The following is a 27,882-nucleotide window of genomic DNA, read 5'->3' on the forward strand; positions in this document are numbered from 1 at the left end:
CGAGTATATGTACCAGTGTAATTTTCAAAACCAAACTCAGCTTACGCTTAGTAAGAGAGAAGAGCCCTGTGCTCGAGTCGACAAAAGATGAGCTTCAGGCATTTTGCATAACCCCTTGTACTTCAAAGAGACAAGGCAACAGTCTTCCATCAGGAAATAAAGACAGCATAACAATCAAAGACAACTTCGTTGTATCATAAATAACTGATGACTGGACTTTTGTCGTTTGTGTATTTCTTAATATTTCCTTTGGTTCGAAGCAGTCACTGCGATATTTAAGCTAATTCTTCGTTTCAACCACTGTAATTTCTTATCAAGTTTCCAGGAGAGAGATTTACTTCCTTCTTTCAGAATTCACTTTTACCTATCGATCAAATAACCACAATTAAATTATTTCAGTTCAGTACAAAAATTTTAAACATCTTTTATTGATAAACTATGTAAAGTAATAAAATAATTGCGCGTTATATCCTTTAATTTCCATTGTAGCACTATAATCTTGTACATGAATGCCCAACTATTATGTGTGTAACCCTGGAACTACGACTCATCACGATCGTTTCTGAGAAGTCGGAATCCATTCGAAATCTCTATTTCACCGCATGAAAGGGTTGTTATACCATCTTGATTCTTTGTCCCTCATCAAGGTTGGGTTTTCCAAGTTGATGACCTCTATGACAGCTGACAGTCTTTTGAGCCACGCTCACATACCATACATATCTGACGAGGAATTTGCACACCCCAGCAGATGACATTCATATGCCAATCACAACGATAAATAGTGAAAAGCGCACGATACCATAAATGAATCAATGCACTGTGACATAGTCTCGCTATCAGTAGTATAACTGCATTTGCATTCATCCGCGTTGAACTAGGTGTCTTTTGGTGCGGCAGTCATAAAGTACGGAATGTATGTCAGTAATTCCACGCCACTAATGGTATCATGTGTGGTCTGAACATAGAGACGAAGAACAGAAAAATCATATGAGTAGCCTACCTGATACAGGACAGTTTCAACTGATTGCCGCCCTCATTTATTGCTTGTCCCCACAAAATACCTGCCTGGAACAAGGGTGGGCGCCTCGCATGGGTTCTAGTGTTCCGTTCGCGTCTTCCCTTTTCAGCGTTTATTCCCCGTAGTTTTTTTTGTTGTTGTTGTTAAATAATGCCTACTATTCCTGTTGATAGTATTTCTTCACTTTCTATTGCCCGATAAGGTGGTAGATTTGAATCAATTTATCAAATACGATTCCACTGAAAACTCACTCGAGAGCGAAATAGAGTAGGTGGTTACAAGGCTTCGAATCACAAAAATGAACCGATTCAGGCTGTAAATACATGTACGACGATTAGTCATGAACAACAAAGCTTTCTGTGTATCTGACTTAATAAAAACACTTAGGTTGCTGATACTTTGGCAGAATAACAAAAAGAATAGAGCTTACCTTATTTACAGTACTAAGAATCCTCTGCAGAATAAAGGAGTCCGGATGAACGTTGATAAGAGAGGCCAGCATGTTCTATAAAAAAATATTACGTGGCGTAAGATGAACAAGAACAACTTTCGCAAATTTAGTCTCGGTTTTTTGTAGGTCACAAGATAATTACCTCAAAAGACTGCATATCTATGGTTCCACTCTGCTTTTTGTCAACTTTGCAGAAAGATTCCTGGAAAATGGGAAATATGTTATGTCTGGTTTATGTTTAGTGACACAGTTCGTACTTTTCACGACTTCAATCGTTTTCATCGAATACTGGAAAAAAAAAAAAAGCTCGCGTTCTTTGAGGAAAAGAAACATTCCTAGAATTGAACATTCATCCCGCTATTACCGATGCTTCGTCACGCCCTTGTCACTTGATGGAGAGAGCGTGTTATGTGGCGAGACTAAACAGCTGAAAAAGAGCTAAAATGAGTCAAAGAACGTGTCTTTTTGGTATAGAAACTGAACATAAGGTAAGCTGAATTTCGGCCGCTTTCAAAAATCCTCGACACTTTGCATGGCTTGTGTAGTTTCCTTCCTCACAAATGGAATCGCTCTTGGAATCACGGTCGGAGGATTTAAGTTAATCTATTAACAAGCCGATAAAGTCGTCCTATAAATTACACGGGTCTTTTATTGATGCATAAAATGTACATGTATTGATATCCAGTAACGTTCACTCATTTACTCTTAGAAACAAGCGAGCGAGGAATATGAGCTACCATCATGCGAGATAAAACGTTAAGTTTTTCAATAATTCAGACAGTTTCATTCATTACCATGAAAGTGCTAAGCCAGAAGTCCACTGAGGAATAATCCAGGCTGTTGAGTGCATTTGAGACAGCAGAACTGAGGGACAAAAAAAGGAAAGCAATTTGACACACGGTATCAAGGTAAATTGTTGAAGCCGCGAGAAGTTGTCAAGAATAGCTTGCCAATGTGAGTGCACTCGTATCGAAACCTTTTCATCAGTAAGAGTAAAGTTGACTTCACCTTGATTTGGCTAAAAGATCGCACATCTGATGAGTGGCTGTGAACTCCTCCAAACCAAAGTAAGTACTCTCACAAGCTATGTCGTAAATCTGGAATATAGACAGGATTTTAAGCAACAATAACAACAACAGAAACCAGAGATAAAAACATTTCCACCGATAATCTCTCGGGGGGGGGGGGGGTGGTGGTGGTGGTGAATGAGTATGGCTATTTACCAAATATTTACCATTAGCCGATGTTTACCTTTTTCAGGTAACTAACTTGTTTTCTTGTTACATGCGGTGGAAGGCTTTTCTTCAGTTCAGCAAAAGATAAGTGTCTAATAACAAAAATCAGTTAAAAAAGTCAGGTAAAAAGAGCTAACCTGATTGATAAGCCATTAACTGTAGATATCAAAACGAAAACAAAAATAATAAAAAGAGATATTTCCCTTTCAACCTTTGACGTACTCATGCCACGCCAGCCATCACTAGTCTATAATACGTCACTACATCTGACATCCCAACTGTCTTGCAAGTCAGTCATAATGCAGCCCCATCCATCACAAAACATCCCCCTCTAAGTGCACTTCACCTTCACTGAACGTCGCGTTTGATCGTCACTAGACGTATCTAACTGTCAATTGACTCACTTGACCGTCACCAAATGTGTTTAACCGTCACAAAACATACTCCACAGTCCTTAGATGTACTCATCGCCACTGCACCCTCCACCCCCCCCCACCCCCCAGAAAGATCAAAACTACATGAAACCGATACATTGAGCAGAAAGGATCACAGCAGTCCTTTCACCCCTTTCGTCATACAAAGAACGCATTTAAAAATCACTAACCCATCACAATCAGTGTCCAACTTTTTGAAAATTGCAGATAAGGTGGAAAGATCCTTTTGTTGATCTGACGAAACCTGCGGCATTTAGTAGGACGAGTTAAATAAAAATAAGCAAACAACTTTAAAAATAACAAGACCTAATACCGTTCACGCTTAACTGGTGTAAGTGATGCGTACCAGCCGCTCGGCAACGCAACTAACCCCTTTAACACACGTAAGAAGAGACACGCGAGATGGAGGGCGTGACTTCTCTGAAAGCAAAACTGAATTGTTCTTACACCCTAGTCGAATTGTGCATTTAAATTTAAAAGGAAATGTTCTCAATATTGATGAAAAACAATTTTTTGTATGAGCGCTTCATAGGGTGTCTGAAACATGGATCATACTCAGGAGTGTTTTTCGGTCAAACAAGAGCCAATGTGTTCACAACGGCCAATCATAACAAAGGAAAAAATCACAAGGTCTGACATCTGATTGGTCGAGAAAGAAGCGGAAAATTGTGACCAACTACAGAATGAAGTAAAGCCAAACGCAAGCAAACCGGTTAATCGGTACATTAGTTTTCTAACACCACTCAGTATTGGTTAAAAACATTCACACCACCTTCTCTGCCAATCGATGTACAACTAAATCCAAACACGAATTGGGTATCTCGTTTTCTCAGGTTTTAACGTTAAGGTAATACGTACCAGTGCTCAGTTTGATTTCTCACAGACTCCCAGACTGGTGATTTTTTCCTTAGCTCCGATTAGCCATTTTAAAAGCTTTAATTTTGGTTCAACAAAACGCAATAAAAAACTGGTCTATCACCATCATATCCCAACCTTTAAAAGCCTGGGTGTGACTGATCGTTGTGGCTCACACACAGTTAAGGAGGCCGCAGATGTGACGTCTAATCTACTGGACTGTTCTTTGAGCTCCCTATAACACAAAAAGGGAACAACTTAAAACAGTTGAAGATGAGCTCGATTCATAAAAAAAATAAAGAACTGGAAAACTTTCCTGGATATCAAACACACACAGGAACAAGAAGAAAAATGATTCACATCCCCTCCCCTCTAATTCTGCCATAAAGTTTTCTTTCTTTTTTATATCACTGGTATAAACTCATTCTTACGGCCTTGAAGCCTATTCAGAAATAACAAGTTTCTTGATAAACAATGCCATTATTAACCTTGATCTTGGTTTGTAACAAACCTCTCGTCTTTTGAATATTCTAAATCCATCTGCTCAACAACATCTTCTTTTTCCCTTTTATTACCATGGTCTTCATCAAAATTTTCGACATAAATCATCAACTCCTCTAAGTGTTCTTCGGTTGCAATGTCAATTCTGGGTACTGGTTCTGTCCTGTTGACTTCCTTCACTTTCATTAGGGATTTAAGGTTTGTCTGACCAGTCAGTTTGGATGTAGACTTCTTAACTCGTTTTTGGTAGTCAGGGAGATTAGAGAAGCTGTCTGATGCAAGTACATTTGCCCTTTTACTCTATAAAGAGCAAAAAAAAATTGAATGTTTCATTACTAATAAAACAAACAAGAAAAGAAATAATTGTTAAGCCTTTAACTTCCATGAGTGACCAAGACCAAGACAGAAATTCTCCATACAACACCGCTACAATATCTAGTAAGGGGATCCAATACCAAATTCTCAGAACTAACATTACAAGAATTGTCTGGCAGACAGTAAGGAGAATTACTACAATAATGAGATTAGGGAGTGACAGGATTAGGGAAACAAGAGCCCTTGATGTCAAGCTAAACTGCATTGAGATACAATCATTGTTTAAAGAAATTAAATGTTATATCAGGTATCACTTCTTACTGCTGTTGTTGTGGCCTCTAAACTACCTGAAACTTTTTTGCTCAATGAATTAAAACATGTTTTAGCAATTTAAAAGAAGACAAGAAGAAAATACATCACCTTTCTCCTTGACTGTGGAACATCTAATACTGAAGATAAAACAAGTACCAAGTGAGGCAAAAAATATACACCTAATATATGGTCCTGAGGGAAACAGTTACTTTTGTTTTCCCTGGAGTCCTGATGTTTCCCTCAACTTCATCTCAGGAAACATCAGGACTTGAAAGAAAACAAAACTAACCAGTTTCTCTTGTGACCATACATTAAGTGCTTTGTTATATATTTAGACCTTCCCTTAAACAATCATGTGCTGTTGTACTCTGCATGCAGCAACAACAGTGCAATAATTATTATATCCCGGTCGGGATACATTTTAATTTGATCAGAGGTACGTGACAAAGAATCAACCAATCAAAGTGCTTGTTTTATCGAATGAAAGTCTAAGTATTTAACAACAAAACATATCCCATACACCAACATGTTCTTGATCAAGACACTAAATACACAAAATGCCTCTCTCCACCCTGGACCAGGTTGTTCAAAGATGGGTTAAGATAGCCCAAGATTAGTGCAAATTTGATTTTAGATCTAAAAGCTTTAAAAGAAAATCCAGCATAATTTTTTTGTCTACAATGTTGTGATTGGATGCACCAAGGAGAATAGAGAAAACACCCTGAACAAGCTTTTAAAGGAAATAAAGAAACCTGCATTGAAATTTGACCTAAGGGTAGCACTTATTGGCTGTTGAACAACTGGGCCCTGGATTACAAATGGGTAAAAACAACATGTCAGGAAAACCTGAACAATTGCTGACAAGATAGCCTGCTATGGACCATAGATTACGTTATCGTTATATTTCATTGCGGAAATGCACTAAGCTACTCCAGTTGGTATTCAAGCTCTTTACTCAAGAATCCTTAAACAAATAATTCACATTTAAAGAAAAATGTTTAACAAGTTCTCCAACTGGTGGAAGGAAACTCAGGCAAGTGGTGGAACCCAAGACTACAAGGACCAAATACTGGTCGAAGCAGTTTTTTAACCTGGAATAAGTCAATTTTGAGTCCAATACTTTCACATTTCAGTCACACTTCCTTTCACAATGTTCATGATGCAATCAGTGAACAAGTTATTCACTTTAAGATCTTCTTGAATTTGCCTGGCAGCATATAATTGGGACATTCAACTATAAAACAATATTCCTGTGCACTTCATGTTCAAGAAACCGGTCTCGCAAGACAGTCCACATGGCTTGTAGTCTCAGACTCTACCTTCACATACTGTACAGCATATGATGTTACAAAATAAGAATGCTCATGACTTTCATACCATTGGGCATTTGCTGCTTCTTTGGAGGAGGCCTGTCGGTTGGTTTTACTGTTTTTTTATTGTTAAGACCTTCCTTTCTTTCAACTTTGTTCAATCGCTGAGCAAAAACAGGAACACTTGTCAAAATCAATCTGTTAACACTGCGATAAAAGCTTTACTCAATTACAAATAACTGTAAAAAGACATTTCTTAAAAAAATTATAAAAATACTGAAAAGCAGAATTAAACATCGAGAATGTTTATACCTAACCATACATGTGAAACTTACCTCTTTTCTCAAACTATCTAAAGATCTTGATTTAAGGGTTGCCTTTTGATCTCTCTCTTGTGTGTGACGTCGACAAGAACATGATTGTGAGTGTATTTCTAATTCTTTAGGTTTACTAACACCTCTTTTGTGTATTTTACGGGGGGAGGCAAGTTCAGACAGATTTGATGATAAGGCCACAGATACATCTTTAGTTGGAGAAACAGCATTTCCTACTGATGGCATCCTATATCTGAAAACAGAGGTAAAATCAATAAAAATAAATCAATGCAGATTACTGAGCATAAAAACAGCTCAGGGACTGAATGATATACAATTTTAGAAACTTCTCACCCAGATAGCAGAGCAACATTTATATAAATAAATGTTCAATCATGATTCATTCAATATTTTAGTAAGTTTTGAGTAACTTTTGGTGCTGTTCTTAACTCAAAAATAAGACATGTACAAAGTTAATGATGAAGATGACAGTTTTAACAACCTAGTTTTGGCTGGAGATGAAAACTTCAAGAGTTTGGGTACATTAATGAGGATCATGAGAGATTTACCATTTCTTTCAAGATCCAAAAGGAATTCACCACTATTGCAGTCTGCAAAAAGTATTAAAATATCTTTACCAGAACTAACATATTGTTGAAAATCTCTTACAGATAAGAAAGGTTTACTGTAAGAGATGGAGGTATTTTAGAAGATCCTTTTGTCTTTGCTACAATTTTTTAAGGTCTTTCTGAAAAGTGAATTCTGTGTGAAAAACCAGAACTGACCTAGTGCCAATAACAGTTGATCCACCAGGTGCCATTGGATAGCCTTTCTTGTTGGTGTTGTCATCTGTTGTCTACAGCATATCAAAGTATCAAAACTCGTGATTTAAAATGCACAATTGAGCAAGCAATGTTTAACCTTTTCCTCTTGCATTTCCCCAATACATGAATATTATTTCTCCAATCTCAGATTTTGCTCCTTGTCTAGTCTCTGTTTGTAATTAGCAAGGGTCCAAGAGTACCAGACTTTATTCAACATAGCCCTGGAGGGGAGGGAGGGGACTCAATGAGGCATGCAACTACCCAACCACAATAAGTTGGTGACTCTATTTGGAGCAATGATGATATCTATGAATTATATTAATTTACCAGTTGTCTCTTGTTATGTAAATTTTCCACAGGTTGACCCACTGATTGATGATGTATTAATCTTTCAGAGGTGCTTGTCCTTAAATTTAAGAAAGGGTATAAGATTAAAAAAGAAAATGGTCAGCATCTTTAAAATTTACTCACTGCAAAAATGTAAAAGCTACCAGTCAATTAATTTACATCTGCTTTGGAGAAAACTAGACTATTATAACATAGCACACGTGCTTGCCCTATATAAATCCTATTGAGCCACTATGAACAAAATCTTTATTTACGCTGCCTGTGCATAAATAAGATGACGAGAGCATTTTGTTAGTGACACTTTATGACATTTGGGTTTGATTTTCTCCATTTTCCCCTCAAACTTGAGCTTTTCATCCACAGTTATCGGTTAACTGGATTAAATGTTCTCACTCAAACCAAAGTATAAAATGTGGTGTGTTTTTGACCAGCCAATAGGGATGTTTGTTTACTTTTTTTGTGTGTGTTGTGAGAATTTTGCATTCTATCACAATAAAAGGCTTCTTTACGCAGATCCTTGTTGTTGCTCTGTTATAAAAGAATTTTCTCATGCTTTTAGCTGTGCATATATTGAGTTATTGATGCACTTGAGAAGTTTGGAGAGCACTCAAAAAGCTAGAGTTGCTCTCAGCTGCACCTCGAGCTACTCTTACGCATTTTTCGTGCTCTCCAAACTTCCCATGTGCATCTATTATTAAACTCTATATACGCATGCTAAGCATGAACAAATTCTTAAATTTTTACCCTTTGGTTATTGCAGTCAATTTCCGTTATTAACAATCAGACCAATTTTATTTGTCTGTATACATGTAGCTAATAATCTTTTAGCATTTTCTGTCTCCTCTCACTTACATGTGAAATCCCATTGCTGGTAGGTGTGAGACTCGACTTGAGGTCTGGTCAATTAAAGAAAGGATATAAAATAAATATTTGAAAGAACAAACTTACAGGAGTACTTTTTCAGTTGGCAGGGTGACATAATGATTGACAAAAGAAAGCAATATTCACAAGATACTTTCCTCCAAGTGCAAGACAATGTTTTGGTTGAAAGGGGAATGGTGTACAGCAACCAAAAAGTACATCTCACACCACTGAAATTTAGCCACAAAAGTCTGGGTAGTAGCCAGAAAATTCTTCAGTTGGGGATGATACTGAAAACATTTAAGTCTTATTGCAACTATAATGTTACAGTAATGATTGTTGCAACTTACAGCAAGGCGAGGGTTAAGCCCTTGAGGGAACCAACCACGTTCAGCATTTTTAAATTCACAATCAAGCTGCAACTGTTTCATTTTCAACTCACTCGATCCACTATTAAAAAGAAAAAGATCTATTAAAAGAATATCAAACAAACTAAAAGTAAAATTGTTACACCTTTGTACCATATCTTAAGAACAAGTAAAAACTCAAGCAACTTTCTTTCAAAAGTTGTGCTTGAGTCATACTTGTAAGGTGGCATTATAATGTGGACAAAGGACACTTATTTGAGAACAGCCAAGAATTTGCAAAATCACAAAGTTTGTTTCCAGGATAGAGGCTGTATTCTGAAGAAATTTATTGTTATTCAGCATGGATTGACACATTTCACAGTATATTCACAAAACCATGCCTGCTTTGAAACAAAGTAAATGTTTTTTTTGTGATTTACAACATTATAAGCCAAATTATCAATGACGCTGTCATTCCAAAGGTAATGACCAGTGATATTCAAAGATACCTAATGGTTACTTGTTCTAGACTGACCTTTCAATTCCTCCATTAGAACTGAGTCCCTTTTCAAAAAGAAAAGATATTCAATTATTAATTATGTTGAACTTAACCAAAGCAGTAACAGATATCATCATAACTGTCTTAATATCTATCTCACCTAAAATTCCAACAACAACCTAAATCTCCATTTTGAAATGAGTACCTAGAGTTAAGCTCATTCCTTGAATACCAACAGTGTTCTTTCATGCGAGATTTATTCATAATTTTTAAAATGCTGGAATACTGACATTTAAACAAGCGGACTCGATGGACATTCAAATGCAAAGTTTCATCATTGTGTGATTGTTTTTCCAAATGTGAAGCAAATTAATGCAGATACAAAGTAATAGCAATAATTGCCAGATATAATGTAAACAATTTTTTTGCTTTTTGCACTAACTTTATTTCCTTTTAAGAAACCATCATGAAAACTTTTTCCTGCACTAAGGGCAGTAATATTAGTTGACCCTTCAACTGACCTAGAGGTGATTAACACATAACTTCTCCCTATAAAATCTACACATTATCCAGCAAACAGGTAATGAAAATACTCAAACTTATCAGCTAGAATTCATTACCCTGATTGATCACCAAATTCTTGTAACCAATTTACAAGGTAATGCAGCTAAATGGGAGAATTCACAATCAGATCTTGGGAGTGAGAGGGTTAACAAAGAGTTGATTGTTGTGTTTTTCCACAATTGTGAACTTTTCTACTCTTATGTCAGCTTGGTTTCTCAAGTAATGATGCCATGATAGTCCTCTTGGCCAAGTAAACCAGCTTCTGTTAGTAAACTACACTGTAGGCTCACACATTTGGTGACTTCGCGGTATAAATGCCAGCACACCCAACAACCTTACACCCTAAAAACCCATCTCTTATTTAAGCGGATACAACTTCTGCTTCAAAGGTAATGTCTGCCTTATAATACTGTTTTTTACATTTGTTAGACTCAGTCTGTTGAAAAGATCATATTTTCTGCCCAAGTATCCAGATTTGCTAATGCAAGCAAGACGCTTTCAACATAAATTTTCTACATGACTGCAATTTTCCTAACAAGATTCGCTCTCGGTTTAGAATTTCTTCATTTCATGAACTACAGCATGGGCATGAAGAAATTTATTTCCACGGCGTCTGAAATCGGACAGTATGGACACCTCTCCGAAAGTAATTAAACTTATGATCAAATATTCTGTTACCTTAACACAAACAAATCACAAATTCGCGTCACGCCAAATCAAAATAATTCGATCCATTGAAATCAGCCTACCTACATCGCCTTGAAATTAGGAATGACAGATGAGATTGAGACAATTCCGTAATATTTCCTTTCGTTAGCTTAAGTTTATCCATACAGAAATTCTACTTTCCAAATATTTATAATTAGTTTCAAAATAAACACGGCATGCCTTCATGAAATATCAACAAAGAGCGTATTCATTTCTTAAACAAACTAAGCATGCAGGAAATGGATTACTTAGAGATAAGTGTTGTGCGCGATTTTTCTTTAGTAAAAACTAATTCACTTGCCTGGTCATTGCCTTTTTCTGATCCTTTACCATTTGGAGAAGTTTTCCCCGATCTCCTGCTGACGAGCGAGGTAAAGGAACCCTCGGAAATGAGCGGTAAACTCGGACAGTTTCTTTCTTCGTCCTTTGCTTTTGAGTTGTTTAAAATTCTAATTCCGTGAACACCATTTAAACCGTGAATGGGACTTGAACCAATTCTGAATTGTCCATTTGTTATCGATGGAAGCATTTTCGTATGTCTCGCAGCGTCTTCTATAAGTGACTGACCGGGTGCACAGGTCAGGTCCAAAATCAGTGGTTCTCGTAAGTTCCATGGAAACGTGTTCAGGGCGCCAGCAGAACAATCGACATCGCTGAACGCTTACCAACCGAAAAATTCAGCTGACTGAAAACACCGCTATTCTAACTCTACGAATGGATTTACGGAATAATGTTTCGTTTTTAAATCTGTTCCTCCCATTCTGACCACAAAACAGCAATGAGCATATCACTGACAGCTCTACGTGATGAATAAGAATATCATCCGCGACGATATTGTTACAATCGGGGGAGGTGAGGGGACGTAGAAATTTCGAGCACCTTGCTCCTAGCTCTCTACATATTCTGTATTTAAATATTCTTAAGATTCTTTACGTGTCTTATTGCAGCGTAGAATTATTTCACTATGTTTGACGCTAAATGAAACTTGAATTGGGAAACGTTCTAAAATTTCTTAGGGTCAGGTGGGCTGAGTGGCCATAGACCTTAAAAAAAATATAACAATACATGTTACAATTTGAGGTACTCGTCTGGAAAGCGTTATTCGTGTATCTCTAATTAGGGGGCTGTGTTCTCTTTTCATTTGTATCATTTGTAGTGTTGTAACTCTTTAAAATGTCCAGTGAATACTGCATTCCAGACCTGATCGCTAAAAAGAGGGATGGCGATGAACTAAGCGAGGAAGAGATACATCATTTCGTGAAGGCTTCTTACTCGTCGAATGGTGCGTCTGAGAGCCAGATCGGCGCAATGCTCATGGCTATGTATTTAAAGGGACTGAACCGGGAAGAAACGGTAAGCCTTACAAAAGCGATGCTTTCGTCAGGCAGTTCTCTGACGTGGCCTGAAGAGTGGCAAGGAAGTGTGGCAGATAAGCATTCAACAGGAGGAGTGGGGGATAAAGTGAGTTTAGCGCTCGCACCCGCGTTGGCTGTGTGTGGAGTGAAGGTGCCGATGATTTCTGGTCGAGGCCTTGGTCATACTGGTATGCTCTACTCTCTATTTAATTGGAAATGATGTTTTAACTTTAGAATACATCACGGTAGACTTCATCCACGTTTGTTTTTGTTTACATCTAATTGAAGATAAAACCACCAACTGCAAACAAACCACTCATTATATCCGAACGCCATCAACGCATCAGCGATTTGTACACATACTAAAGGTTAATTCCTACCTTCGCGGGTATCCTTCGCTAAAAAATTTGTACGCGCGCTAGTTTCACTAAAATCCAAGCAAACTATATATCAAAAGAAAACTTAATAACTTCAGATTACGATAAAAATATAATTTAAGCGACTTTCCTCTTAAGGAAGTTTCAGAAGCCGGTAAAGCGTGAAACGATCGAAGGTTCTACGATAGCGGATAGCGCAGCACGTGCAAAATGATTACAGTCTTATTCACAAGGCATCAATCAACGTAAACTTGTCTGACTCTTTTGTTATGCGTGTTGCGTAAATGGAAACCCCGGGACGAATAATTTCCCGACACACTTTCATTTGTCGTAATTCCCGGAATGTTTTGGCGAAATTTGACGAAAATCGGCCAAATTTATATACTCTATAATTTCGCCCAAAGTGGTTGTATTCCCCCCAAAATCAAATACGAGATTTCAGGTCATACAGTTTCGCAAACAACTCGCGCAACGCCAGAAGATCTGGCCTCCTAAAAACCGCAAACCAATCGGACAACGAGACCTCCTGGCGTCAATGAAGATGATCAAGATTTCCCGGGAGAGTATCCCATTGCAAACACGTTTTACTTTTCAGTGGAGCGTTGAGAAGGACGATACAATTATGGGCAAAGTTGCTAAAGGCGAAGGCAAAACCCACGGCAAAAATGGAAAAAGCCGCGAAATGTGCTGAGAAGTAAGACAAAGAATCGACAGCTTTCAAAATTACGATTCCAGGCGATTGATAATGTTTTTGTATCAAGGCTGATTCTTGTTTAATAAAAAAGGGAAACCTCGTTTTTAACATTATGTGTGGCAAATTTTGATTTGACGGTGACTTCTTAGTTCGAAATCTGGACGCCAGCGTGGAGCTACGCCAGTACTAGTCGCTTTCACAAAGGAATTTTTTTCTTTTCTTGACAGAATGGTACTCTTTCTTTCTTCTTCGGGCATGTTTTTTTTCTTTTTTTTTACTAAGGAGTTTCTTCGGCTTTTGATTTTTCCATGAGCAAAGATCTTTCCATAAGTAAAAAGCTTCCACGTATGAATTTTTTTAACAGTGCGATGTAAACAAAATATGGAAATAACAGGAAAGACGAGCCCCAAGGTGAGCGGTTGCGGCGAAGTTCCCCTTGGGGATTCGGCCATGTCCGAGATTATGACACCTTGATTTATTAACTTTTATTTGAAAATACGTCATCTAGATAACTCGGGTACTTTTAAAGATTTCAGAAAAGTTTTTTTATGGAAACGTTAGGTTGAATGCTTGAATTCATTTTTGTCAACTTTATATCTCCTTTAGGAGGAACTTTAGACAAGTTAGAGTCAATACCAGGATTTCAAGTGAATCTAGACGCCAAGCAGATGTGTGATGTGCTGGCAAAAGTTGGCTGCTGTATTGTTGGACAGACGGAGTCGGTGGTTCCTGCTGATCGCGTTTTGTACCGTATAAGGGATGTTACAGCTACAGTATCGTCAATACCTCTGATATCAAGTTCTATTATCTCAAAGAAAGCTGCTGGTATGCAATGGCTGTGATGTATACTTGCATCAGAAACCTTTGAATATTTATATAGCTTGTTTCTCTCTCACTGAGAATTTGTTCTCCCCAATCCCTTCCTCCAACCACTGAAATAATTCAGGTTGACCTTCTATGTAATATACTTCGTTAAAATCTCTAGGACCATGGTGTTTGTACGAGTACTTTTAGATCAACTGTCTGATGTTGCAAAGGTTTTGCGATAGAAGGTGAACTCAGATTATCTGAACAATATGGATATTTTCAGAAAGATTTGGGGAGAAACACTTCTTTTGTGCTCTAGCCACTTCCTGGGTGCCTTATAATAGAACAGAGCTCAGTTGAGGCTTTTCTATCTGTTTATAATATTAGAGCAGCAATTATGATCATATGATCTATGATACGCTTGGTACCATTCATATCAAACTTTGGTTATGGCCATTTGTCCTTTGGAATGAGAAAATTAATCAATATTTTACTGGCCATTCTATCCTCAAATTAGATTCTAAAGGTGTTGAATCTCTTGCCTGGGTATAAGGTTGGAGAATCAGACTGGGAGAAAATAAACTTGATTCCATTGAATTACTGGTAGAAAAACAGGCAGAAAGGAAAAAATGATATAATGGTATAATGCTTGGCTTGGAATATGGTAGGAAAAACCAGCATCTGATATGAGGCAAGGCAATGGTCAAAAGGGGTGGGTGGCTCTTTATCAGAAAAAAATCACCTTGTCAGTTATAAAGATTTTCATGCCAGACGTACCATGGAAACTCTGATTGGTGGAGAGCATACAGTCAATATACAATAGAGTATGAAATTCACATGATAACCCAACATTTTCAGCAGATACTGGGTCATCATATGCAGTGTTCTCAAACTTTTGCAAACTCAGGGAGAAGTGTCTTCTTTTGCTGGTTGTTTAAAATTTGTATCATAAAATAATTACGAAATGTGGTTTTCACTGGATATCTTGAATTATCAAACCTCTTGTCTGTGTTATCTACCTTAACCTTTGGCTCAGGTAGATAACTAAGACCTTGGCATTAATAATTCATGATGTCACGGTCAACCTCATCCAATAACTGTATGATACCAGTGATAATGTCAAATTGACCTTTTTTTTTTTGTCACCTCCCATCAGAAAACCCATCAGCCCTTGTGCTGGATGTAAAAGTTGGCAAAGCAGCCTTTGCAACCACGGAGGAGAGAGCTCAGGCTCTTGCTCAGACCATGGTTGGTATATGCGTTGGTTTAGGCATCAAGGCAGTGGCCCTGATCACCACCATGGATGCACCATTGGGAAAAGCTATAGGTAACAGTGTGGAGGTTGCAGAAGCCATCAGCTGTCTGAATGGAAGGGGCCCTAAAGATTTGAAAGAACTTGTGACTGAACAAGGCAAGTATGGTGGTAGGCTGGTATAGTGCAGCCGTGTGTGCCGTTTAGGTTCTCGTCCTTACTCCAAAGAGATCTTTCTCCAGGGTTTCTTGATCAGTTTTCCTCCTCCCACCTAACTGAACCCAATGACCTGGAAACAATTGACAAAAGGCCTTGCCATGAATGTGAAGCTAGAATTTATTCATAGCAACTGAAATATAAGTTACTGGTTTTATGTAAACCTTAAAGCTTTCTTGACAATTCTTTGGTAGCTTTTGGAAACTTGTATATAATCTATGCCTATATTTTCTATTTAAGACAACATTTGATTTCCTTCAGGTGGTTACATACTTGAAGCTTTAAACAAAGTAGAATCACAGAAAGCTGGTGCAAAACTCATTGCAGATGCACTGGAAAATGGAAAAGCTCTTCAAAAATTCTGTGACATGCTGAAAGCACAGGGAGTCTCGCCAGATTTGGCTAAAAATCTCTGTACCCGAGATGCAGATCCCTTCAGTATCTTACCCATTGCTGCCAAAAGATTTGACCTTGTTGTAGACAAGAGTGGAATTGTGACTGTTATTGATGCTCTTGTCCTCGCAAAAGTGAGTCACAAGCTTGGTGCAGGGAGAAGTAATGTGGCTGATAAAGTTGATCATGGAGTTGGGTTTGTCCTTGATGTGCGTGTAGGTCAATTTGTTCGTAAGGATGATAAATGGGTGACTGTGTACCACAATGGTAACCTTTCTGATTCTCAGATTGCTGAATTGAAAAGTGCCTTGGAGATTAATGAAAATGGTAGCACTGCAGATAAACCCATAGCTTCAAGAATTTTTGATGTCATTGACAGCAGAAGACGAAATTCAATTTTTGTTGGTCAGTGAATTACAGAAAATTTGTGGAGAAAATCACCTAAATTTTTTTAAACCAGGATTCATGATACAATTGTATTTTATTTTTACATTTGCTAAAATGATAGTGGTGTATGTACTTGTCACTTCATGAAGGTTTGTGTAGGAAGGTTTAATTTTGTTATTCTGACTGGGAAGTTTTGCATGATGGCAAGACTTTCATAAGATTTTGTTTACTTTACCATTTCCTCTAAAGAAAATAGTTCAAAAATCATTCTTGCTTAAATTAGTGTTTAGAATAGTATCTTCCCAAATATTTGCATCTTTCACTCCTCTGTAATAGCATCATTGATCATCAGTATTCACATAATTTGCATCTTTCACACCATTGTAATAGCATCATTGATTTTCAGTATTCACACAATTTGCATCTCTCACTCCACTGTAATAGCATCATTGATCATCAGCATTCACACAATTTAGTATTCATGAAACTCTCTCTCTCCCTCTCTACTTAAAGCATTACTCAAGTAAATTGTCAAAATGGTGGAAAATTGAATCTACTGGTTTTAATTATATGCAGTTGTTGACTTGAATAGTTTAAAGTATTATACCTAGAGTTACATACTTTGCCAGAAATACACAATCAAATGAAACATCTTTGCAACAAATTGAATAATGAATAGAGCGTACCTAATTTATGACATTATTTAGTTATGGCTATAATAGTTTCAAATATTTGTATGTTATCATGAATGAGACTTCCTTTACTTCTTGTTGTATCTTAAAATGAAACAGTGATGTCTGCTTTAATAGCTTTAGTTTGGAACCCACATAATTAACAAGGTGCAAATTCATGATAATTTCAAATTTTATTTGGTGTAATAATTGAAATGTACATGAAGAGTAATATATGGCTGTAAATACGGTTAAGAATATATGAAAGTCATATATTCAAATATCAAGTAAATTAAGTATTCATTTATTCATTCAGTATTAAATCAAGTATTCAAATATAAATCATATGGCTGTAAACATAGTCACTTTCATTATGTTAATCAATTTCCTTCACAAAGATGAAAATTTTCAAGCTTATTTTTGGTATATTATGTGAGATATAGCAGTTAGTAAGTTAAAATAATTCTCAGCATTGTAATTCTAATATTATTGTTATAGTTGAGTATTGTACTATTTGCTTTAGGGTTAAAGTGTAGCAACCCAGTTAAGTTGAAATACAAGCTATATGAAATTCAACTCAACGATAATTTATAATCTGAAAAACTTGACAGAAGATGAGGAACAGCATGGAACACAATGCCTCAACAACCAAATATTTATAGGTACTGGTATTTTCTCCAGAAGAGAAACTTTTATCATCACTGAATCAAGTACTACTTAAAGCAGAAAAGAAATGACAGCACACAATTTTAAAATTATCACATCTTTATTTCAGAGTTGCCATTATGACCCAAGGGTTACAATCAAAACAACAAAAATTTATATTCACAAAAAGTAGGCCCAATGTTTGTTAAATCTGGTAATGAACCACACTCCTTTCAAGCTGGTGCCATAGCCTTTAGGTCTCTAATACACTGGCTAACACTTTCCTTTTCCTGTGAGAAGATCAGAAAATGAAAGTCAGTTATTTTTTCTTGAGAACAAAGGTTTTTAAAGGGTTTTAAAGAAGGATTGGCCTGGATGCCAGACCCTGTCAGTGCAAGGAGTATTACATGAGTCTCCTATGAAAATCTGAACCACTAAATTTTATGAAAAGGGCCATGAACTTCACCAAAATTCAGTGCCACATTTGCTTCTTACGGTTCTATGCACTGATTTGCACAATTGGATTCCATTCAGCATTCTTCATTTCATTCACTAGGTAGGTTGATTTTGTTTAACAGACCCCAAAAACAGTGTATATGTTTTGGGTTGAGCCTTTACCCAAAGCTCACTACAATGTGCAAAGAAAGACTTGTGAAACCCAGGGTTGACAAGGATTATAAAAATCCAATGAAATTTCAATTAAAAGAAACAAAAGTAAATCATACTCTATTCCTTACAGTGATAAGCCAACACTGCAACCTTTTTTACCAGGATGGCTTACACAAGTGCCCAAATTAATTGCAGTTCACCAGTTTCCCTAACTGGAAAAAGATGTTGAGAAAGTTATTGTTAAATCAAAAGTAATCATTTCAGTTTTCCATACATACCAACTGAGGTGAAATACTCTTGACAACTTCTTTTTCCACCCAATCAACAATGTGTGCTTGAGCATTCCTTCGATGGAAAGCTTCAATCTCTGCCTGATAATCCTGTGCATTAGAAATGAAAAAAACAGAAAAAAGAGAAGTTTCCTAAGTTTCTCAACAGCAACTGGCTTTGACTTCAAAGGAATTACCTGACTTAAAGTTACTAATGACCCCTGCTTGCCACTTAAGCTTGAAATGAAATCCACTGATCCACAACTTTTTGGTTTAGAGAACTACCACTACCCTCTTATGATCATCTTGTAGATTTAGCCCTTAAGGTTTCCATCTGCACTACAATTTTCAAGACCTTCCTTAGGTTGGGCATGGATATTTCCTGAAAGCCAACTAAAGCCACTGTGTACTTCAAAGAAGTAGAAGATTACTTATTCTTTTTGGGAAATAATGTTTTCACGTATATCTGCCCTTAGTCTCAGTAGAATAGAGCTCACACTAAAGGTAACTATCACAATCTTCATTTCAAGCTCCCAAATTAAGTGACAGGGACCCATAACAGTGCTCCACACTACTCAATTTAACTCTTTACACCCTGACATCAGTATGCACATTCTCCTCACAGTTCTATATAAATTTCCTGAGGCACCAACAAGGAGAATTTGTTGGACAATCAAGAGTTCCTTTAGCTGGTGATCATTTCCCTGATTCTTGTAACCTTAATTTTTGATTCAGGGATGATAATTAATGGAGAAATTAGATGCTGGTCACTCTTAGGGTTTAAAGAGTTGCGTGTTATGGTTCTGTATGCAAAATTATTTTTTCATGACCACAAAAAAAAAAAAAAGTCACAGCTGTAAGTAGGCTATCCTCTACAACTAAATTTACCCAAGGGAGCAATTTTTTTTTCTTTGAAATCAAATTGTTTTAAATTCTTTTTTTGTTTGTTTGTTTTTGGACACAAAAATACTTCTGCAATGGTCACAACATTCCTACAACAACAGTCAACAATACATAAAAACGTAAGAATGATAAATACCAAGCGTTTGGTGACTTCTCTAGCGACTTCATGCAGCCTGTTTCGATACTTCAGCTCAAGAGACATGGCATTATTTTCCTATTTAAAAAAATGAAGAAATAGAAAGTATGTATGAAGGCCATACCATGAACAAAATGGCATAAAGAAGTTTATCCCAAATGTTGCTTGCCTAGGACACCTGCCACCTGATGGTCTCTTTAAAAAAGTTCAGCTTGGAGCATTGCAAGTTGGTTATTTTAAACGCATTAACACAAAAAGAAAGAAAAATTTCCAACCAACTCATCAAAAGATGAAATCTTAGGTTATTATAATATCAATTTCAAGGAAAAAACATTCAAGCAATACAAATAGACAACAGTAAAGTTCTGTAAAGTTCACATGCACATAATGTGAACAAAAATTTTAACCATCTTTAACCATTTAGCCATCTTACCCTCATAATTTCCACAATGTCTGTCCTGGCAGAATGCAGGTACTCAACCTGGCTGGCCTCCTCAATGGTGCTAGTCAACATCTCAATGCGCTTCTCTTTATATCCATTGAATCTAGCTAAGATTCCCTATGAAAATTTGACATGTATTGTCACAGTTTCAGCTTCTCAACCTTGAGTCCTTTTAAAATTATTACAAGTTAAAATATTTTGAAATTTGGCTTTCATTCATTTGATTTGGCCGACTGCTTGGATTTTAGTTTCAAATTAATGCACCCAAAAACAAATGATCAATTGAGAAATGAATTTGTGGCATGTACTCAACCTTCCACAACCATTGAACAACGCAGCAGAATTAGTAGCATAACATGTGTACAAAAGACTCAGTATCTCTGTAAACATGACTCACTTGAGAATAACTGTCTAGGAAATCTGCAACTGGCTGAGAAACTTGTAAATAGACCCAATACATAGTGCCGAACATCACAACAGCAAGAAGAGTCTGAAAAATAACATTAGCATTGCTGTCACTGTTCTGTAACATGTTATTTGGAGGTGTTTACTCTCACACTCTTCAGGTCTCAATGGTTAATAGTGAAACTCTCTGAAAAAGCGAGTGAACAATTCATTTCAAGGAATTGCAATTTTAAAGTTAGTCTGCACAAGCATAAAGTGCCCCAAACCATGTTTGTCTTATCAGTGTAAGAATCTATTGCATATCTTCATGAAAACCTTCACACCCTAACATCAGTGTGCATAATATGCACACTGATGTTCTGCACTCTTCTCTATGCATTTCCTACGGTGTTGACAAGGAGAACTTGTTTAACAATCAAGAGCTGCTTTAGTTAGTGGTCATTTCTTTTCTTTTCTTTTTGTGACTATGTTTGATCCAAAGGGTTAAAAGTACTCCTATAAACAACACACACCAACACTAATATGTTGCACTTAAAATTGTTTCTTGGTTTCCAATTTGCTAAAGCAGTGTGATTCGTCTAATACCCCATTCACACCAAAGCTTAAACATGTTAAAAATTTGTTTTGATGAACAGATTTAATAAGACTGGCTGTTCACACTGCAGGCACATTTAACAAAACACGTCTAAAACTGTGTTTAACAAAACTCCCTTGAAAGGTAGTTAAACAATTGTGTTTAATAAAACACATTCAAAATGGCGGCAGAAACCAAAACGCACAAAAGAGTTTGGGAGCACAAAGAAACCCTCCTGTTACTTGAAAAGTGGGGAGATGAGAATATCCAGCTCCAGCTAAAATCATGCACAAAAAAAAAGCCTACATGGCGAGAAATTGTGGCATATCTTTGAGCTGCAGGCTACAAAGACAGAGACAATGGCAGCTACAAGACACGAATTTACACTCTGATAAGTGCCTATAGAAGCTACAAAGAAGAATGTGCTAAGACAGGAAATGCCACACCAAAGAAGAAGCCGGCTTTCTTCTCTCTGTGTTTTCCAAAACAAAAGCTCAGTATTTTGCCCATCCACCATTTTGTTTACATTTTAAATGTTGTGACTGTATAATGTTGTAACATTTTATGTCAATTACAATCACACAAACACGAGGCCGAGCATGAACACAAGGCTGCATTGTTGTCAGCTCTTGTTGTTCAGTGTGAACAGGTTGATCAGTTAACCATGTTTAATTAAACATGGTTTCATTAAACTTTGTTTAACAAGACATGTTTTGATGGTGTGAATGGGGTATAATTCTCTTTTCCTTTCTTTTACATTATGATAGATAACTTTAGACCAAGAATGAACTTAAAACACAATATAACATATGAATTTGTTACGGTTTCATTTTTTCCATGGTATGTATAAGTTCAAACAAGAGATTTCCATCTGTTTCAAATTACAATGACAACCACTACATAAGAGAAAAGGATTGTAACCAAGGAACAAATTCAACCAAAATAAAAAAAGAGGGGTATGCCCACTGTTGCATAAGCACCTCATCATGAAGAATGAGTATTTCTTTTGAAAGGATGTAGGTGAGGAATCCACCAGCCAAAAGTTTGTGGCCTAAAAATAAAATACATACGAAGATAGTATTAATTACATGTATCTTTCTTACAGTATAAGGTCTAACTGCAGTTGTCATTAGACTGTTGGTAAGGTCAAATCTAGCGTTTTAAGCTAAGGGAAATTTAAGTGAAGCTAACTGATGCCCTTAACACAACAATTCTTAAGTTCAACTTTTAATTGTCTTTATCAAACTGCCACTGAGAACAATAAATGCATGTTCTATAACTGAAAATAATAACTATATGCGCTACATTCTTTCGTCTTACCAGTCTCCCCAGTCTTCTCCTTCAACAAACTGCTGATATCTCTATAGAACTGACCAAACTCCTGAGGTTTATCTAAATAATAAACAAAATCAAACTTAAATTGTTGTCACCAAATTTTAACTAAACATAAACATAAATGACCAACTCAACAAAGCTAACTCAAGGAGGTATTCCATGGCTATCTCTGAGACACAGCTCTAAGTACAGTTTATAATAAACTTTCATATATAATGGTGGTTCTACATAACCCACTAAACACTGACTGGGAAATTCATAAGCCTTACTCAAATGTCTCAAGATGTTGAAACTGATCTAAAACTGAATATGAAAGCACTCTGCTAAGTACCATATGCATTACCTTCTGTTTGTTGGGCAGGAACCTGACACATCAGTCTTGTGGTGGCAGGCATACTAAGAATGAATTAAAAAAAAATTAACTCAAACTACATTTAGTAATTACAACTGAATATTGAAAAGCGGTAGGAGCAAGTTGCATGTTTAAACCCTTTGTCAATTTCCAAGATCAAATAAAAGTTTACCTTGGTTTTGCATGTGCCAAGAGCCTGGCTGCACCACCTAAGAGGCAACATGATACATGTAAATATCATTAACACTGCAACGAATGGAACGATACATAATCATTCGGTCAAATTTACCTACACATCAACTATTGTGCAAAAAAATAGGCCTCATACAGCATCCTGCGCCGGATAAAATGTTTACATACAGGTAAATGTACTAATGTAAAAGTTTATGACCACCAAAGCAATATACTTACTGCAAAGGCAAAGAGAATGCATAATAAATTCAGATCGAAGTCGAGAGTAATCATTAACAATAATATATTATCCCCTACCGTATGACTTTGATCTACACGATTATAAAGGCTTGTCAAAAGCAGTAGTAACTTCGTCTAGATCTACATTTAATACATCAGTTACAGAGGTACAAACGACAATTTCAAAAGATTGTGTGTCAATTTCACGACCCAATACTTGCTTAGCAGCTTTGGTGCGGGAGGTTCATCGTTTGGCGTACAAAAATGACAAAGCCATTTTAATCAGACGTAATGGATGAGTCTTAAAACCTTTTCAGAAGCATCACCGACTTCAAGAATAAAGACTTACCAATTCTGGTGGCTAAACGTAACCGAGAAATCATGGTCGTACAGTGTTGACTCCTTCCAATATGGCCGGCTAAAGTACGTCAGGCTGCGAGGCGTGCTGGGAACGTTTTGGTAGCCAAGCCTTCTTAAAACTAGGTCTGCACAGTGTACATATGAATGACTGAGTAGAGCCTTTTTACATGGAGACATTTATAGGCTACGTTAAGAATAGCTGTTAAAAGTATGCATAAAAAAAAACAAAACAAAAAAATTAATTATATCCGATCGCGATTGTAATGATAATTGTGGTAAAATTTTATTTGACCTCAACCATTTTAAGAGCAATTTAGCTCCATTACAATGCGCTTGCCGTTAGATCCGAAATAAGCTGTCCACTTTCGTTGAAGGATTCAAAACCCGATTAACATTTTTTTATTTAAACCGTCTTGGTATTTAAATCTGGCTCAGATATGATCGTGATTCGAGAAATTCGCAGAAAATCTACACTGAAAAGCTAAACCTGACATAAATGCGTGTGGTAACATGCGATGTACTTTTATCATTCCAGTATATTTTTTAGATCATTCTAGTATACATCATATACCGAAAGTAATAGAAGGTGAAAGCTTTCAATGACAAGTTTCACTAATGACCGTGAGCATTATCAGGCTCACGCGAAAATAGAAACTATAAACCAATACCCCCAATAATGCCTTTATCATTTCACAGTGTGGAGTTAACTGTGCTTCACTGATCACGGTTGGACAGATTACCTATGTTTGTATTAGTAAGATTAGGAGGAAATTATACCCCAAAGACGTTTGAATAGAGACAGTTTTTTAAGTCAACAACATTATGGTTTCCCGCTGATTAATTTCTTTTGAGAAGTAAAAACGCCATAACCCCTGGGATTTGTGTGTTTCGATTGCCTTTTTTTACTGTACGGTCTATTGTATGCAACAAGGCAATATCGCATTAATTGTAAATTAGGCGTTATTTGTTAGACTCATTACTTTTGTGATATCAAGCGTGTAAAATCTTAAAGCTACCCCTTAGCAACGAGTCACTTACACTTAAGGAGAAATGGAACACGGCGCTGTGACGACAACAGTCAAATTTTCTTCACTATATCAAACTAAGAAGAGAAACTAGGATGTCTGTATCAAGACACTCCTTGAAAAAAGGTAAGACTAATGTAATTCAAAATTGAACACACAATTTCATAGTTTTATAAAGCAATTAAAAGATTAGGAAGACTGGTGTAGAACAGAAAGATAATCCAAAGATTCTTGTATGGTTTTGTTCCACTTTGGTATTTTATTTCAAACCACTGAAGTACAGTGGAGCCTACGTAAAAAAGCCAAGATAAATTAGAGGCCTCTGAAAATTAGTTGACTTTAATTAGACAAAAAAATTTAGTCAATCATCTGTTTGCATGAATAAAGTCGAATAATAACAACCTGTGTGAGCTTCCCTGCTCAGTCAACTGAGATCTCTTTGCTACATATCTACATATTGAGGCTCTAATTTTGTCGAAAGTCGGTATTTTTGCCGACGACAGTAGGCTTTGACGAACACACCTTCAGATTGTTTGATGTCTCAGACAACTTAATGAATGAAAACAAACGAATGATAACGCACAAGCCGGTGGGACAAGCTTTTCAAATTTGTTTACTGATTTAAAAAACCATGAAACCTCTATGGTCAGAAGAGTAGTTCATGTGGTTGATAACGAATTCTTGTTATCGTGATAAGTCTAAGTAAGCGAGAAGTCAAGAAAGCCCAAATGAGTTTTTTATGTTGTGAGATACATAAAATATATTTTTACAATTAACTGAGAAGGCAATAACTTAGCTTTGTTTAAGGCGGTTGTGTGTACGTAGCGTGTGTCAGTGGTGCGGGGGGAAGGAGGGCAGTGTCAGCACAAGTTATACACACTTGGAATGGTCTGTACTCGACAAAAAACCTGTCCTTTTTTCTTGCTAAGCATACATTATGAAAGATAGTTCTTCAGTTCTTTAGTTTGCGTCCAGCATAGGTAGTTAGGCAAAAGTTGTATCGGTCGACAAAGTTACGGAGCTCACATTTTAAATTTTCGGCGGAGGAAATTAGTGTATACAAGTCTTGTGGGATTTAAATATTTTAGTTAACTAGAACTGATCATAACTCACCAAAAATCTGTATCAATAACCGCATCTGTCAAGAGAAAGTATTCCAAAATTGCCAAAAAAAAATTAATCATATGTCCACCTGCGAACGAAATACACGAAGCCGGAAATGATTGACGCAAGTGAGATACAATTTAAGCAATTGCAGAAAAGAGGCCTGGAAAGATTTAGGTTTCGACGGGATTCGAACCCGTGCCTCGCTCCAAACATCGTGTGGCTTCTAGCTCATTTGATAGTAGAGCTCAACTAGTTCCTGGGGTGGGGGAGGGGGGGTTCGATTCTCGTCGAAGGCTGAATTAAATTTTCAGGCCGGGCATCGTTTTGCAATTTCTTTTATTTTAGCTCACCTGCAATGAACATTTCCTTACTAGGAAAGAATTTCCTTTAATATCAGGAAAGATATGGGCATGTCTTAAACAGCTATTTTATCGCAAACATACCCTTTCCCTATTTCTACAGATATGTTTGAACCCTACGATAAAAGCAGAATTTAAAGACAACAGAGAAGAATTGACATTATTGGGAGATGAAATCGCACGATGACAGCTCAACAAAGCATCTTCCTGGAATATCAATTGGTAAACCGAAACTGCGTCACAGCAGCTGGGCAAAACTGCTCTCTCAGAACAAATCCAACATATTTGACAAAGGGAGTACAATACTCCCCGAATTACATGTGAATTGCAAACCTGTCCGTTTGAGAGTGAAACGAACGAGACAATCCAGTTATGATCCTGTTAAACAGTGCGGCAAAGAGACAGGCAATATTAATGAAACACGACAGAGAGAAGATAGCAAAATAGAGGAGGAATTGTTTGGTCGAATTTTGGACGCGGGTAGTGCCATAGAAGGACCTACCACAAGTGATTCGGCAAGTCAGACTGTAAGTAGTGTATCTCAGATTCCAAAGCTACTGAGCAACCATAAAAGAGGCGACGAAGTTAATCGTCTACCACCCCTAACAGATACGTCACCCTCCAAAGTTGAGAAAACACCATTTGCAATTAAAACTAATGGTGACATTGATTGGCAAAATATTTTTGTCAACGGTGGCTTTCGACCATGCGAGTCGCGTGATTTACCAACAAGGGGCGAATTAAATTTATTGAAATACAAAACGTGGGATAACGAAGGCCCTACATATTGCATCGCAAAGTGTGCGAAGTACTATGGACTTGAGAGCGAGATAAGCAAAGGAAAGATAGTTCCTGAGAAAGAAGAATTACAAAAGCGTTACACCAGCATCTCTCCCACCTACAAATTTTATCCTCTTCGTGTTCTGAACCATCACAAAAGTTTTCCACCCTTACCGAACTCTCCAGAGACACTGAGGTATTCCCCAGAGAATCCAAGGAGATGGTATCACTTGTGCAATTCGTGCACGGTTCCCCCGGTAACGCCTGCGTCATCAATGTTCAGATCCTCACCCCTTGAATGGAGTCCATTACATCACAAGGAAAGTAAAAATACTCTTAGCGAATTGGCTGAGATGTCAGTTGGTGGGCAAACAACCGACGAGGGGATTGGTTCACCAACTGAGAGCGAGCTAGAATTTTGAGCAAGAATCTTTTCTTCCAAAACGATTCAACGAACACAAAGCCACCATTCGCCGTGCTTTTTCCCTCATTTTCAAAACGAGGCTTAGTGCAACTGCAAACTTTGTTATAAAACAAGGGATCTCGTAAAGGGCCTATTTTTTTGGCATTTTACCGTTTAAATCAACCACGTCTGAAATTCACAAAGTATTAATACACTTTCCTTCTTGGAAATTAATTTCATAAAATATACTTATAATGCACACTGTATTGAACCTGAAAATAAGTTGTTCCAACAGAACATCTTACTCGTTCTATTTTCAATTTTTATTTCTTTTTGTGTACAACAAGGAGCCGAATATTAGAAATAGGCAGAAAAATTTCTTGCTGAATTTTCTCTTATTTTTTGTAGACTAAATCTCAAGCAAGAGATTATAAACTCTTGTCTCAAGTTACAAACCTTAATTTTCCTAATTTTTATTTCTGCAATAAATAAAAATTAAAAATTGTAAATAAATCTATATGAATATCCTGTCTATTTTTCCAGATACATGGACTTGCCTTATACATTTTTAAAATTTCCTTGTCAGCGTAAGATAGCATCAAATAAGTAGTAGTTTTATTGGTTGCCTAAATGAAAAATTTATAGACTACTAGGAAACCAGCAGCATGCATTACTTGACTTAAATTATTTCGCAGCCCTCCCCCCCCACCTTTTTTAAA

At 36.9% G+C, this 27,882-nt stretch overlaps 4 protein-coding genes across 4 annotated transcripts; 2 read left to right on the forward strand and 2 right to left on the reverse strand.

Moving 5' to 3' along the window:
• Nucleotides 1–393: 393 nt before the first annotated feature.
• Nucleotides 394–11,723, reverse strand: LOC113665599 (uncharacterized). The gene is made up of 18 exons (XM_089198436.1): nucleotides 11,198–11,723; nucleotides 9,661–9,689; nucleotides 9,129–9,228; nucleotides 8,770–8,813; nucleotides 7,897–7,975; nucleotides 7,531–7,601; nucleotides 6,767–6,998; nucleotides 6,499–6,595; nucleotides 5,230–5,258; nucleotides 4,505–4,794; nucleotides 4,132–4,228; nucleotides 3,309–3,382; nucleotides 2,721–2,796; nucleotides 2,478–2,566; nucleotides 2,264–2,333; nucleotides 1,612–1,671; nucleotides 1,449–1,523; nucleotides 394–955 (listed from the first exon to the last, which is right to left on the reverse strand). Exons 1-18 carry the CDS (start codon nucleotides 11,423–11,425, stop codon nucleotides 875–877), a joined length of 1,821 nt encoding a protein of 606 aa, XP_089054562.1. The 5' UTR covers nucleotides 11,426–11,723; the 3' UTR covers nucleotides 394–874.
• Nucleotides 11,585–17,294, forward strand: LOC113665590 (thymidine phosphorylase). Its single transcript, XM_089198437.1, has 5 exons — nucleotides 11,585–11,748; nucleotides 12,053–12,439; nucleotides 13,929–14,147; nucleotides 15,286–15,540; nucleotides 15,859–17,294. Exons 2-5 carry the CDS (start codon nucleotides 12,070–12,072, stop codon nucleotides 16,401–16,403), a joined length of 1,389 nt encoding a protein of 462 aa, XP_089054563.1. The 5' UTR covers nucleotides 11,585–11,748; nucleotides 12,053–12,069; the 3' UTR covers nucleotides 16,404–17,294.
• Nucleotides 17,295–17,795: 501 nt separating this feature from the next.
• Nucleotides 17,796–23,559, reverse strand: LOC113665598 (ATP synthase peripheral stalk subunit b, mitochondrial). Its single transcript, XM_027181318.2, has 10 exons — nucleotides 23,479–23,559; nucleotides 22,891–22,927; nucleotides 22,710–22,762; nucleotides 22,352–22,423; nucleotides 22,012–22,082; nucleotides 20,450–20,542; nucleotides 20,044–20,169; nucleotides 19,611–19,688; nucleotides 18,581–18,682; nucleotides 17,796–17,983 (listed from the first exon to the last, which is right to left on the reverse strand). The coding sequence occupies exons 1-10, from the start codon at nucleotides 23,510–23,512 to the stop codon at nucleotides 17,927–17,929; spliced, it is 723 nt and encodes a 240-aa protein (XP_027037119.2). The 5' UTR covers nucleotides 23,513–23,559; the 3' UTR covers nucleotides 17,796–17,926.
• Nucleotides 23,560–24,516: 957 nt separating this feature from the next.
• LOC149049659 (uncharacterized) lies at nucleotides 24,517–27,676 on the forward strand. Its single transcript, XM_089198440.1, has 2 exons — nucleotides 24,517–24,640; nucleotides 26,084–27,676. The coding sequence occupies exon 2, from the start codon at nucleotides 26,151–26,153 to the stop codon at nucleotides 27,180–27,182; it is 1,032 nt and encodes a 343-aa protein (XP_089054566.1). The 5' UTR covers nucleotides 24,517–24,640; nucleotides 26,084–26,150; the 3' UTR covers nucleotides 27,183–27,676.
• The last annotated feature ends 206 nt before the right edge of the window (nucleotides 27,677–27,882 follow it).

This window comes from Pocillopora damicornis, chromosome 2 (assembly GCF_964200805.1).
Source record: "Pocillopora damicornis chromosome 2, jaPocDami1.2, whole genome shotgun sequence".
In the NCBI taxonomy this organism is placed as follows: domain Eukaryota; kingdom Metazoa; phylum Cnidaria; class Anthozoa; order Scleractinia; family Pocilloporidae; genus Pocillopora; species Pocillopora damicornis.